General features: G+C 45.3%; 1 protein-coding gene across 4 annotated transcripts in view; it reads right to left on the minus strand.

Annotated features, from left to right (window-relative positions):
* Positions 1 to 3,118: 3,118 nt before the first annotated feature.
* Positions 3,119 to 15,059, minus strand: part of MEIS1 (Meis homeobox 1) — a 107,301-nt gene continuing 95,360 nt past the window's right edge. For all 4 annotated transcript variants that reach the window (XM_041477000.1, XM_041476999.1, XM_041476998.1 and 1 more), the window contains 4 exons: positions 8,821 to 8,879; positions 7,516 to 7,605; positions 7,146 to 7,241; positions 3,119 to 4,681 (listed from right to left, as the gene is read on the minus strand). In XM_041477000.1, coding sequence (XP_041332934.1) covers positions 7,183 to 7,241; positions 7,516 to 7,605; positions 8,821 to 8,879 — 208 coding nt within the window. In that variant the 3' untranslated portion in view covers positions 3,119 to 4,681; positions 7,146 to 7,182. The remainder of the gene's footprint in view (positions 4,682 to 7,145; positions 7,242 to 7,515; positions 7,606 to 8,820; positions 8,880 to 15,059) is intronic.

Here is a 15,059-nt window from a genome sequence, read left to right on the forward strand (position 1 = left end):
CGCTGCCCGGGACTTGTTGTCTGCCAGGCGGGGAGCGGGGCCGGGGGGGTCCTCCCCCTAACAATCCAGGGGCTTTGGGGGCTGAGCACAGTCACCAAGGTAACAGATGACATCCAAAATGGCACCAAAGGAAAAAAATGAACAGTCTTTCTTTCGCCTTTCACTCTTTTCGCCCTGCTCTTCCAAAAGAGTTAGTTGGGGCTTTGGAAGCAGCTGCCACACAGGCATGCGGGTATTTCCACACGCATTAAAGGGACGGGGAAGGCTTGCTGGCTGTCACACACAAAGCACCAGCCCGGCCCGGGAGCTGAGCAGCCACCTCCGGGAGGCACCGGGAGCTCCCACCCCAGGCGCGATCGCCGCCGCGCCGCGCCACGCACCGCCCGTCCCTGCCTGCGGCCGGGGACAGCCGCCTCCTCCCGCCCGCGGGAAACATCCGTTCGATTTTATATATGAATAGAAATAGAAATAGAAATAGAAATATATATACGTTATCATCACGGGCGGCGTAGCAAGGTCAGGGGAGGAGAAAAATATTTTTCTGTTTTCCACGCAGTTTTAGGACGCGCGGAGCCAGACGCCAGTAGCGGGAACTTTACGCGCAACAGCGCCAGGGGTGGAAATATTCACGGCGCGGCCGAAAAGTGCCGCTTCTGAGCCCAAAAGTACCTGTGGATGCGGGTGGCATGGCCGAGCCGGCAGGGCAGGCATAGCCCACGCGAGTCCCTCTGCCTGGAGTGGGACTAGGATGGAATTTGCTGTCCTTCGAAAAAAAACCCGCTTGGGGCTCAGGGTGCCCATCCCAGACGCAGGGCAGGCCCCGCGCAGCGGTGCCCTCAAATTCCGCGCTGAGGAGTCTGGCCCCACTCCAGCCTCTGTGAAAGGGTGGGAGGGAAGAGCGCTGGGCTCGCCTTGCGCGGCAGCGCACGCACCCGGCTCCGCGGGGCACCGCGCCCGGGGGAGACACAAAAATAAAGGGGGACGGGGGAAATCTGGGCAAATTAAAAAAAAAAAAAAATTCCAACCAAACAAAAAAAAACAAACCGAAAAATAAACTAAAACCAAGAAAACCAACAAAACAGAGCTTCGCTGAAGGCTGCGCATACTTTAGTCCGGCAACGCGCAACATCCGCGGCGCTCCGCGGGCGGCCCCGAAGCCCCCGCATTCCCCCCCCGCGTCACTCTCCCGAGCCCCCAAGAGATGGCAGTCGAAGACGGCTTTCCTCCTCCTCCTCCTCCTCCTCCTCCTCCTCCTCCTCCTCGTCCTCGCCCTCCTCCTCCTCCTCGTCCTCTTCCTCCTCCTGCTGCTGCTCCTCGGCGGCGGGCAGCGGCAGGACAGCGGGGCTGCGAGCCGCGCCCGCTCCCGCACTGCGCCCCCGCGCAGCCCGCGCAGCCCCGCGGGACGCGCAGCCTCCGGGGCCGGGGTGAGCAGCGGAGGCGCAGCAGGGCGGCCCTGCCCGGGCCCCTCCGGGCCCCCCCGGTGCGGTGAAAGGAGGGTAGCTAGGAAACAGCGAGCGGCCCGAAAAGGCGGAATTTCCAACGTGTAAAATGTTCTTAACGGAGCCATTGAGAGAGTGCAATAAGGCGTGAGGGGGAACTAATCTTCCCATTTAAATGTTTGTGGCAATTTTATCTAAATGAATTTTAATGCTAAACGAGGGATAATTCCCTATTTGTAACCCGTTTACTTCTCTTTCCTGTGCCTCTGAAGCTGTCTAACATCATGCGATGAACAATAACAATAAAAATACTGTCAAGGCATAGTCTTCATTTTCAATGTGTTATAATTACAGCTGATTAAATGTCTTGGGATGTAATCGTGGGTTTAATTTGAAATGTGCCCCCCTCCAAAAAAAAAAAGGTCCCATGGAGGAAGGTCTGTGCCCCACTTCGCAGCGCCTGCGAGAAGGGACGCGTGTGCCCTCGCCGGCGAGAGGGCGGTTTGTTTTTGTCTTTCAAGAAACCTTAAAAAACCCCAAAAAACCCAAACACATAAAAACAAAACAAACAAAACGAAACAAAACCAAAGGAAAAAAAAAAAAAAAAAAAGAAAGAAAAAAAGCGAGCCCCGTTCATCCACGTTTTGGCAGAAAAATGTCATTACTCCGGCCTCACAAAGAAGGAGCAGGGATGTTCAGCCTCCTTGGCGGTACAGCAGCCGTTTAAAAAAACGGGGGGAAAGGAGGAGAGAGGGAAAAAAAAAAAAAAAAAAAAAAAAAAAAAAAAAAAAAAAAAGGGGAGGAAGTCCCAGCCGGGGAGGAGAGGTCCCCTTTGGTGGCCTGCTTCTTTCAGAAAGGTCTGCACTGCCTGCCCGCAGCTCTGCCTGCACCCCTGCCCCTGCCCAGCCCGGGGGACACGCAGAGCAGGGCCCCCCCGGGAGTCTGCCCTGCAACACGCCCGGGACATCTCCCGCGGGGGGTGCCGCCTGCCTTGGGAGAAGCTGGGGGGGGGGGGGGGGGGGGGGGGGGGGGGGGTTGCATTATTTCGCCTTAATTAAGATATTTGTGTCATTTTCCTAGCCCCGGGAATCTCTATTTTTTCTTCTGTAGCTGCGACTTGAGGTGTCGCAGCCGGCACGGGCTGGCTGGGGCGCTCCCGCTCCCGGGGTGGTGCAGAAAGCACAAACGCGAGAGGAAAGTGGTTAATGGGGGTCTGCGCTGGCCTTGCTCGCAGAGGTCCAGCAGCACCTCACCCCCTCACAGATATGCATTGCCCAGGCAATGTTTGCCAAGTTTTATTTTCCTCCTTCCTCAGTATGCTCAATTCCAGTAAGAAACTCAATAATTTGAACTGTGTATTAGGCTATAATTTGGGAGGGAGAGGGGGTAACACTATTTACAAATTTCTGTCCAATAATGCCCTACGATATTACATTTATTAAAAGGCAACAGTTCCCATCCTGACAATTTACAGTGCAAGTTCCAAGAAAGTTTCTTTATGCAGCGTAGCATTACTTTTACATTCTTTAAATATGAAGCTGATATTTAAATAGCAAATGATAGGTAACATCTCCAGAGCCAGCTGAATTTTGTATCTGCTCGGCTCTCAGTCTGGGATAGAATGGCTACAAATACTGCATGGGGACAGGAAACAAATTTTGCAAGCAGTGGAGTCACCATGACAAAAAATAATTTGTTTTTATTTTAGATTCAGATTTCATTACTGCACTCAAACTACTACAACTGGGCTTTGAGTTATTATACAATCCAAACTGTTTCAATCAGAAACTCTAAGACTCAGTGTGCAATGATTATTATTAATAATAATTAGCTCCTTGGTTTCTTGATAGAAAAAGGCTATCAACAAGCATTTGTTTAACCACAACAAAAGTATAATTAGCTTATCCCACTTAGTAAATCTGTATGCATGCCAACTCATACCAAACTGCTACTTTTACAAAAAATTGCAATAATACAGATCATTTTTCCAGTCCTTTTTGCACAAAATTTATTTACAATGTATACATAAATGCTCCATGATGGGACTATGGAAAAAAAAATGCACACATGACCGATGTCTTGCCCAGAAAGAAAGTCAACATATTAAAAATAAATCTTCAGTCCATGTTTTGAGCTGCATAAAACAGGAAGTGATGTACAAGGTGGTGGTTGTTGCATGGGGACAAGGATGCTCTGATGTGACAATTAGGCTTCAAATACACTGCCTTTCCGTTTCCATGCTTCCTCCTACCAGTCTCCTTAAGACACTGCCTGCAACAGCTGATTAATCATTGTTGATGACTTCAGTTTTTCCCATCCTTCCCGATTTACATCTGTTCAGGCCAATTCAAATATGGTGAGTAAATGAATTAGACATGCAAATTCACGCCCCAGGCTAGAAAGAGAGAGAGGGAGAGAGATGGGGAGAAAGGCAGAGAAAGGGAAGAAAGACGGACAGAGGAGGAGAGGGAGGGGGGAGAGAGAGAGTGCGCATGGCTGAAATCCTAGGATAGAAGAAAGATTCTTCTGCCTGACATAGTTATTTTAATGCTCTAAAAATCCTGCAAATAAGCCCTTTCTGTCATTTGCAGGATAAGTGTAAGGCTTCTTTTTTAATGTAAGGAGGCTTCTGGAGGAAGTGAAGAGCTATGGAAACAACACACATAGTGTGGAAAAATTTCACATTTTTTTTAAAAAATCTATAAGAAACAACGTAATATGGATAACAGTATAATAGCATTTTACAATATTTCACTCTTTGTTTTCTTAATGTCTTATATAGGTATTCAGCATGTCCCCAGAAGTTGACTTCAGTTGGTGTTTTCCTGCTTTTCAGGGTCCCTGTGAAGAATTGGAACGTCCCTTGGTCCAAAGTTGACGCCAAGAACTCCATAGTCATTGCAGAAAGACAATGTTTGAAATCTACCATCGCTGCAGACAACGTGTATTTCCCTTAAGCTACTGAGCATGAATGTCCATCACTTGTCCGCTCACTGCTGGCTCGCCGGTATGAAGCATTGTGGGGCTTGATGCTGACATGGGCATTCCAGGGTGGGGTGGTCCTCCATGCATCATCATCGCTGGGTGGTGAGGGTGTCCAGGAATGTAGGTATGCATGGGGGGGCCATGACGCAGCTGAGCAGGATGGGGGGGCATCTGGGGCGGCGTATAGCTTGGCTGTCCCATATTCATACCCATTGGACTACCCCGAGACACATAATCCCCTGGCATACTTTGCAGCCCTGCAAAGGGAGAGAAAGAGGTGGCGGTGAGTGGTGGGCACCGGCTGTGGCATTGGGTCGTGAAGCTGCTCCGCTCGGGCACAGGGAGGCCGGGCTCCAGCCCCAGGCGGGAAGCGGAGTCGCGGGCGCGCGAGCGCCGTTGACTCTGTGGAGTTGGGAGTCAGTGTGCGGACTCACAGTGATGGCAACAGGAATGGCCCCCAGGTCAAAAAGAACCCCCGAGAACATCCTCCCCCTTCCAAATACAGAGTTTTTGGAGATAAAACAGCTTTAGCTTTTATGGTTAGGAATGTATGCAATGGAGATGCTCCTGATCTGGAAGCATGCCAGAGGCGGCGCCAGCCTGAAGATGGCTAATGCCACACGGAGGGCACTCAGGTGGGCTCCATTCCCCATGGCCTTACTCCAGCCACCTGCCTTTGCTTTCCCACTTATAAAAGCACACTGGGAATACAAGGCAGAGAATCTGCAGCAGCTAACGAGGGACTTGGGAGGAGCGATGGGTTAAATAGGTGTCAAGGTTTATCAACAGCTATTTATTTAGCTCTTGAGCCTGATCTCTTGGAATCTGTCCCAAATATTTGTGCCATTCAAAGAGATGCAATCCAGCAAGGACATACACCGCTGAACAAAGGCCTCATATGAAGCCGAAATTGATAGGATTACTAAGTATGATTGCTAAATCAAACTCGCATTTTTAGACACATTAAAAATATATGCATAATCAATAACAGTTATCAATTATTTCTTTACCCCCCTGATCACCTCTGGCTGCAGACGCCCAACTCAGTCAAACCTTTCAGTGGGTTTGGGAGAACAATAAGAAAAAAAATTGGACCTAAAACAATAAAACCTCCTGCTTTCTGTGGGCCTCTGCCTTCTGCTTGGATTGCTGTAGCTGATGGGAACTGACAGGTGTATTGTTTCGGAGAGCTATAAGCTCCATAATCATCAAGGGTGAAAGGCATACGCTATTGCTAAGTAGGTTCAATTGGCTTTAGTTCTAAGTAAGAGCGCGCTGTGAATGCGCCGAACACCTTGGAATCAGGTCTCAAGGCTCTAGCAATGAATAGCTGCTTAATCTAGCCTAAAGGAACAGTTTTGAACTAATGAAAATTGCTTATAAAATATACTGTACTCACAGCTCTTTAATCAAAAAAGATGATAATATTTTTTGTAATAACCTATTAATTTAATTGGTCACGAAGCATAAAATACATCATTTAAATTTAATTGACCCAGAAACTAAGAAACAATATTTAAATTAACTAAGCTAGAAATTTTCATGATGAGGTAATAAGGCTATTGCATTCCCAAGCTCAGAGGAATGTTTTCACAGCTAATTGTTAAAACTTAGTTTTGACTTGGGCTCAGAGAAGACTACTACGAAATACACTTGCCCTGGGTAACTTCAAACCCTATGTTAATACAGGCTGGAGGCACAACAAAGATGCTGAAATAACTCTTTTAACTCCAGAAAAAGAGCAAGAGAAACAGAATCAGGCACCATTTAAACACGGTACCAAGTGTCTTGGTGTTTCAAACCACTTTACTATTAAGAAAAAAACAAAACAAAAACCAAAAATTTGTATAATGTATTTTTCCCTAGAAAAAGACAAGAGGGGGAAAAAAAAAACTGGGACAGTTTTTCTAGGCTTCCTTTGCGAGGTCTGCCACTGAAGATTGCATTAATGATCTCTATTTTTGTATACTGAATAAGTCAAATCCATTTGTCACACTGCAAGTGATGGCATACTTAATTTGGATATAGTCAATTAGCCTGGGCTAAGCTCCATAGCCTGCTGCGCACACCTCTATTTTGTATTCTCTCTTTTTCCTTTGCCACACGTAATCCCATTATGACGGACAGACAAAGAGAAATAAACTTGAAAAAAAAAAGAAAAAAATCAAAGTTTCATCTATTGCTTTCCAAAATGCAACAAAGTGAAGCTGCTGGGTTTTGGTTGGGTTTTTTTTTCCTACCCCATGAGAAGTCTCTGTTTGGCTTTTTTGGTGTCTTGCAGGTTAGCGGGAGAAATGTAACTCATGCATCAACTGCGGTTAGACAGATTTATGACACTTTGGGGACATGCTCTTTCCTCTCCCTGTGCTGCTGCAGACCGCTTACATTTTGCAAATCAGTCTGTTGCCAAGACGACGGGCTCCCCCACCTCCCTGGCTGCTCCTTGTTTTGTCATGTGCTCGGGGATGGATAATAGCATCAATGTATGGCGGCGTCGATGTACGGCAGCGTCAATGTACGGCGCGCGCGCGCGGGGGGTTTGGGAGCTTGGAAAGCTTGAGCTGAACCAGAGGGAGAGAAACCCAAAGGAGCCCAGGCGTAGGATGGATGGATGGAAAGGAAGGAACAAGCATGAGGCTATGGGCAGGGAGAACATAGGGAAATGCAAGAAGACAAATATCCCTCGGACAAAGTGAGAACAAAGACCTCGTTTGTACTTACTTCCCCCTGGCTTTGCCATTGGTTACCTAGGTGAAGGTTACATGTAGTGCCACTGCCCCTCCATGCCCATATTCATGCCCATTCCACTCATAGGTCCTAGAGGGAGATAAAAATCCAAGAAGATGCCAGAAAATGAGCAAAGTCAACAGATAGTGCCAAAAGCCCCTTTCCAAAACACAGCACGGCAGAGGGTCCAGGACCACTCGAGCAAGGAGACGCCCGGTTTCCCTCGGTGGTGTGGAAGGCAGGCAGAAGACAGGTGAGGCAAGCAGGCAGCAGGGACGGCGGCAGAGGGCGGAGGGAGGTGTGTTTACCTGTGCTGGTGCGACCGAGGGCACCCGTGAGTGGGCAGTGCTGCCCAGGGCCTTACCTGGTGCTCGGATGCCCATGTGCTGCTGGCCGTCCATCACGAAACCTCCCATCGGCTGCCCGTCGGGGTTATAGGGTGTTCCTTGACTTACTGCAAAGGTGCAGAACATTTCTTTTTAGCAACAGCCAGTATGGTCATCTCTTCCCACGGCATTGGGACACAATCCCCCCACCCACGGGCTATTGATGCTGGCTCTAAAAAGAGGGGAAAGCAGCTACTGTGTGAATTTAGCTGTTGGACTAACAGGCGTACTTGGTTTTGGCCTAATTTTCTTCTGCAAGTTTGGAAATGAAGTTAGCAAACTGAAATCTTGAGACATGAGGAGCCCCGGCTCCAGCTGCTGCTGCTGCTGACGTCAATGCAAAAACCTGTATAGGAGCCGGATTTTATGGCTGGAATAGTCACACTGAAATCTCAGTGTGTTAAATTACACCCTTGTGCCTTCAAAGGGCAGGACCTGAACACGTCCATGCCAGATATTTACATCTAATGACAAATAATCAAATGTACTTGAAGAGGAAGTGTGGCCCAAAGGCATCTTGGACAACGACGGATTTGGAGAGTTTGGCAGGGAGACTCGGAAAACAAAACCAACTGGGAATAATGGGCTATGATAATCCTTGATGGTAAATACCCGCAGAGAGCTGCGAGACAAGACCCCGAATAGAACCAATGTGTGGAAACTTAAGGTCTTTTAAAAAAATAGAAATAAATACCCCCAAAGTAAACAGCAAATGCTCAGCAATCCCAAAAAGAAGAGCCAAGGGACAAAAGAACCCTATACAAGTACCACTACCTGAACTGGAGGTTTTCAATGTACGTTAAAAGCTGGCTTCAGAAGTAAGCTGGCTTGGGTTATTAAAGCACATAAAGCTCTACCTCATTGAATGTCTTTGAACTTTACTGAGTCCCACAAGTGATTCTGACCCCTTTGCCCTTTTGACAGGTAGTAAAGTTTACAGCAATTCCACACCAAGCCATGCACCAGGGAGTGGTCACAGGAGCAGAAAGAGCTGGGAAGGAAAACTCCAAACAATGACTAAAAAAATACAAGAATAATTTGGATCTTGTACAGAAAATCCGTTCACGGAACGGAACATTTTAGTTTCCCTTTTTGAATTTTTAACGGGTTTTTTTTCCAAAATTATTAGAGTCATAATGAAAGAAATTTGGTTGTTATTTTAATTGTCAGTCACTCCCAGCATTCATTTCTCATTTATTTACCAGGTACTGGACCTTCTGGTGAATGGCTAGAGGATGGTTTTCGCCTGTGTGGCTTGAATACAGTTACTACTGGGGACTTGCCTGCTCGATTGGACTGGTCTATCATGGGCTGAACTATTCTTCTTCTAGCATTAATAAACCTGCAAGAAAAAAGAGGAAAGCAAATGGTTAGGGAAGGGATGTCTTCCACCCATCCCCAAGCCCTCTCACCCTACTGTGGTGCTCTCCATCAGGCTGCATGGGGATGCAAATACTGCTAAACCTCTAACCCTGATGACCTTTGAGAGCACAACCTTGGGGTTTCCAAGCTGATTTATGTTTGCCTGCTTTTTACCACAGTCAGACACTTCCATTTCATCTTTTCATGGGGGAATTAGCCGAGTTTTCAGGAAACAATGCCAGCAACGCTCTTCTCAATACAGAATGGGGCACCAAAAAAACAAAAACGTGTGAAGCCGGCGAGATGCTCGTGAGGGCATCTGCTACCTCCCCCCTCATTAGTGTCATTTCTGCCTTATGTCCTTTGACTTCTTTTTCCAATTTTTTTCTTTATCAAAACCTGTCCCTACCTCTTGCAAACCTAATTCCCTTTTAATGCCCACTATTAAGATAATGAACTGTGATGGCAGAACCCCATCAAATGAGGGAACGTCTGGACTTTTATCACCACTAAGTCACACTGCTGGGGACTTCAGAGCCATGCATTCCTCCTAGCCATTTCTTGGTGGGCTTTTTCCCCCCTCCCTCTCTTTATGCAAAGTCTGAGGGGGTCAAGGCGAGGTCATAGCTTTACAGTAATTGAATTTATAATCCTGTTTTCTCCAGCTAGGCCTGACCATTTACAGCAAACATCTTGTTAAACTGTAATTACTGGACTACTGAAAATTCCCCCCCGAACAATGAAAAGAAGATCTTTGGAAATAACAAAAAAAAAAAAAGGAGGTACAGTAATTTTTAAAAATAGCTATCTGCAGCCCACTCTTTGTTGTTTTGTAGCTCTTCGCCTCAGTTAGTCCTGCAATGCTTATTTGGAAATATTCAAAATAATTTGGAGCAAAACAAAAGAAGGAGACAGGTACCCTGGTCTCCTCATGCTGCTGAAATCAGGAGGCTGGGAACCATGGCTGGGAACCTGTCTGAATGAAGACCACTTGAAGAATCTCTCTTGAGGTTTCACTCAGCAGAAAATTTACTTAAAATCCATTTGGAAAAAATCTACATTGAGACTTAGTCATGGCAAAGCTGCATAACCAGACTTTGTGCTCTTTGTGAGGGAGAAAAAGAATAATAAAAATATGTATGCCACAATATTTACTAGTAAAGGAAGAAGTGTGTGAACTAAATCACAGCACACTTTTAAAATGGGATAGGAAAGTACACAAAGGAATATTTGATGCTTGTTTTCATTGCCTTTGCTTGGGGTGGCTTAGCAGGAGCTCTCCTACCACAGAGATAAAGCCACCAGGATCTTTCCATGGGAATCAGCTCTGCCCACCCATTTGCCTTCACCAGAGGGGAGAAGAATAGCAAACCACTGCCCCATGCTGTTTCTTTTGCCCTCATCAAAGGCCAGCACAGTGACTTCAGACTCCTCCTATCTCCCATTCCCCACTGACACCCATTACCCAAACTCCTGCAAAAATTAATCAAGATGTTGAGTCTTTATCAAACGTATCTGAGGAAATGGGCTCAAAGGCACCAAACCTTGGTGCCAGTCTGGAAACCTTACACCTGAACTAGGTCATGTTTTGTCAGCAACAGTATTGGATCAATTTTTTCTACACATTTCCAATAAACACTCCCTCTCGACTCCAGCAAACAGTGTAGCAAATCAGTTTATCATTATCTTGTACAAACCATGAAAATTAGAATCATGTGAGCAGAAGGTTAGACTAATTCTCCTTTCTCATTATAAGCACAGGTGTAGCAAAAACACCATGTGAAAAAAGCAATTAAAAAAACCCTGCTTTTTTTCCCCCATTAGCTGCCTTAGCACCATGACCAATTAGAAAATTGTTTAATATCTGTAATCTGCATTTGCAGAAAGCAATTTTCACAGTAACTCTTCGAAGCAAAACAACACCACAAAACCCTAGTGCCTCAGCCATTTCTTTTTGTGAGTCTGGCAAGGCTCTTGCTGTGTTTACTCCATCCTTCTCCTGCCCCACTGCTAGGACCTGCTAGCACGGCAGGAGGAGAGAGGTAGCTGTGAGAGTGACTGGTCACTGAAAAAACTTTTACGCCAAATAAATGCTGAGCAACATTAGGCATGTACAACCTCAACTTCACGACTTTTTCTTCCTTCTCCTCCAAACTACAAGCACTTTTAAGATGGAGGGGTGCCTCAAAATAATCAACTATACTATATATAGTATTGTTCATATACTAATATACTAGAATAAACTATATATCTAAGGTTTACCCATAATTACCCACAAGATGCGCCTATGGTAAAACATAATCTCACCTGTTTGCCCCACGCTATGGTTTGGGATCTCTGCTTTAAGAACATTTTACACACAGGTACTTAACAGTTATCTTCTTCCCACACATTCATGTAAGTACTTTCTATAAGTAGCAATTCTGCCAAACAGCTCAGTGTTTGGATGTCTTTGGGGGGAATTCAGACACAAGAACATTTTCCTTCTGGGCAAAGTAATAAAATGACATTCTTGCTCCTCCCACTAGAAGTCAAACGGAGGTCAGCTCCCCATCCTTGTATCTGTTTAAATAAACTGGTCCAGCTGTTTGTTTCCAGGATGCCCTTTAACCTTCTGTCCCATCCTCCCTGCCTTTGTAACACAACGCTTTACTTTGCATTATAGTAGACTCCAAACCACTGAGCATTTAAAAAAAAAAAAAAAGAAAAAAAAAAGAAGAAAGTATTCACTTTCAAGTTTCTTCCTGCATCCCAAACCTAGAATTTGTAAGAACCTATCAGATTAAAACAATTAGCGTAGCTTGCCTTGAGAGAGCACAATACAGGCTGTGATGTTTATAAATCACATTTGAGAACTTCTTGCAAGCGAAACTGCAAATTAGCTGTTGCTGCAGAAATATACGGGCATGTGGTTAATTTCTTCATACTCTCAGCTTTTTTTCTTTGAGAGAAGGGCCAGGATCTTTTGATCACTCTTTGAATTTCCAAAGTGCCAGGCTGATTTGAACATCAGCAAAAACAATGGAACAGAAAAGCTAAAAGGAATAATCTCCCTTCACCTTTTCCCAAATGTTCATATTCACCTATCTTAAGAGAAAGAAATTCTAAATCACTCTAATCTTTAAAACTTCAGAGAAATCAGGACCTAAAAAAGGTAGTTGCATACTACTACTAAAATGGAGTATTATCGAAATACAATTTAGCATAAAACTTAAGACAGATGTATAGCCTTACTCATGTGAGTAAAGAGCCAATCAGGCTCAAAGGCTTGCAGGAAGGATTTTTCCCTACACCAGCGCTCTGTGTCGTGGTATCTTTGCTCTGATGAGGAAGGGCATCTTTTGGTTTGAGTTTTTTGCCTCAAAAGAGTTGGATCAATAGTGGCACGACAACATAATATCCCTCAGTGTACAAGTTGCACTCAGGAAAGTGATGCCTTGGGCTGCCTTTTTTTTGAACTTCCTCCTTTTTTTTGGGGGGGGGGCGGGGGGGGGATTTTTTCTTTTGCTATTTTGTTTTGTTTTGTAAAGGGAAGGATCTGGCATGGAGAAAACATTTTGAACAGTTGGGCAAACACAGAAGTTTGAAGTATTTCCTAATTTTTTCAAGTTAACTTTTCCTTGCTCTTTTCAGACACATGGGATTGCACTTTCTGCCATGTCCCGAAAAGCAAGAAAAACCCAGCAACTCCACCTGCATAACCCTAAAGGGGAGGAGGAAACCCTCTTTTCTCCCATTTGCATTTTACTAGGATGTTTTCTCTTAGGCTTCTCGCCTGGGGTCTGTCTGCAGAGGTCACGGGCAGACTCCCTGGTTGGTGCATCGCTGGTCCCACGGGTGAGCTCCAGCCCCAGCCCCGGGGATGCAGCAATCTGCCTCTGCACTCTGACCTTCAGCTTGGCCGCCCTCGCTGCCACGCACAAGTTTTGTTTCTTCTCAGCAAGAGGCTGCATGGCTGGTGATGACAAAAGACTTATTTTAGTTGGAAATTGGCTACAATAATAGCAGCCAGAGAGCAAGGATTTTCAGAGGGTCACCAAACCCTCCGAAAGGCACAGCTCGCTAGGGCTCAGGTTACAGCCCAAGTGACATTTTCCGCACAGATCTGTTCTTTCTCCCTTCCCCTTGTATTTCACTTCTGTTGAGTGAATAAAACAAGACCTTCCCCTGCTGTCACGAATTTCCAAAGTCACCTTTGCTCAAGAATCGGCGGAGCGATTGTGGGGACTTCCAATTTGCAGTCTTTGAATGAAATTTTCCAGGACCAGCTGCCTGAAAGGAGATGCTGAGACTTCGCGGTCTATTGAATTTTTCTCTGTCCCCAGCCCTCCGAAATGAGGAGAGTTTCACACCATTACTGACTTCTGCTACTTGGAGTCACAGGCTGCTCCCTCTCAATATTGTCCCAAAGCGCTGCATGCCAGAAGTCTGTGTTTCACTAGCAGAGCCAAGAAATTCCCGAAAATCTCTCTGCCTCATTTTCTCCTTGAGTTCCTTCTAGCAAACCAGGCGTAAGAAGAATGAGAAAGCCCACATTACCTACAAACCCCAGTGCTAAAATCTCTCATGCCCCTCTGAAGAAAAACAGTATCCCTCCTGACAACAAACAAATCATCATTTTTATAACAGATGCCAAAGTAAACATAGCACTGCAAACTGGCAAGTAATTCACTTGTAAAACCAGTTGCACTCTTTTCTGCATAGTGGGATCCTTCATTTATACAGCAGCAAAACAACATTCTCTATTCAGCACTTAATTCCTCAACGCTTAACAGGTTTATCTCTAATAAAACCAATTTAAATGGAAAGTGTGCTATAAACCAAGATTATTACACTTCAGTAACTGCTTTATTCCTTATTTTAACATATTTTCATTTTTTTCTCTGTGTTTGTTTTCTAGAGATTTTTAAAAGAGTCAAAGAAAAGAAAAAAACCCGTACCAACACAAAAATTATTTCACCAAATACTTTCAAATGTTTTTTAAAAACAGCCTTGAAAATAGCAAGCTGCCTCTGTAATTATGAACAGAAAAAATAACTGCAGACTTTCGAATGGTAATCACATCTCCCCATCCCTAAAATGAGAAATAAATGTTAAAAGAGTGCTTACTGCTGTTATTAGAAAGTTCTGATCCTGAAGTCAGTTAGTGAGCTTAATGACCCGTAACTACCAGTCATTAGCAATCCATGCTCTCTGTACTCCCTTTATTTGTAAAGAAAAAAAAAAAAAATTCAAGACACTCAAGAAACTTTGTTCAATTTAAAGTCAAACCTTATGAAATCATGTTTGGCAACTTTTCTTGGTTTCTCCTCCTCCTCCTCACCAAAGACAGTTCAGGACTGCAATACATCATTTACAACACTAAATGGAGGTAGGGAGGGAAGAGAGTACAAGGGCTGCTCACCGCCCACTCCAGACACGTAATATTGGAATACACTCCAAAGGCAGAGAGCCCATCCATCAGGAGCATCAGAAAGGTCTCCTGAAAGCTCTCCTCTTCCTCCCTCCTCTGCTGGCACAGCACCAGTGCCCGGGACTGTATATAGGGCTGAGGGGTGTCGCAAGACAATATTGGAGAGTGAATTAAATAAAATACTATGCAAAAACTAGTGATGAAAAACCACTAATTAGCTGACAAATTTGATGTAAAGCACTAATGAAAGCCATGTGTGGTTCTGCAATTTAGTTTTAAAAATAGCTTCTGACTTCAAGCATTACTATATGACCCCACCAATGGATTCATGTTGTGCATTCAGAAAAGTTGCTCTCAAACAGGAGAGTGCTATCGAATCTCTCTCCAAACCAAGTCTGCTAATGCAGGGAGCATATCGAGGGCAAAAATAGAAAGCAGAGAGATGAGATCAGGTATGTGCTCCTTGTAAGAGAGCTGGCTATGCCCTACATTTTGGCTGGCCCAGCACGCACCAGCTCTACCTTTGGCCACCTCTCCTTCTCCCCAGCCCTTAAGCTTGGGAGCTTGGCAACTGTTCCAGTGCCTCACCAACCTCACAGGGAAGAATTTCTCCCTAATTTCTAAAGTAACCCCAGCCTGTTTCGATTTAAAGCCACCCCCCTTGTCCAATCAGTACCAGTGCCATGGGACAAAACGCAGACATGGTGATGTCTTGGGGTAGCAGTGAGCCTGGTGGTGGCCTGTCCT

The sequence above is a fragment of the Pyrgilauda ruficollis genome, unplaced genomic scaffold (genome assembly GCF_017590135.1).
Source record: "Pyrgilauda ruficollis isolate IOZ18807 unplaced genomic scaffold, ASM1759013v1 scaffold4, whole genome shotgun sequence".
In the NCBI taxonomy this organism is placed as follows: Eukaryota; Metazoa; Chordata; class Aves; order Passeriformes; family Passeridae; genus Pyrgilauda; species Pyrgilauda ruficollis.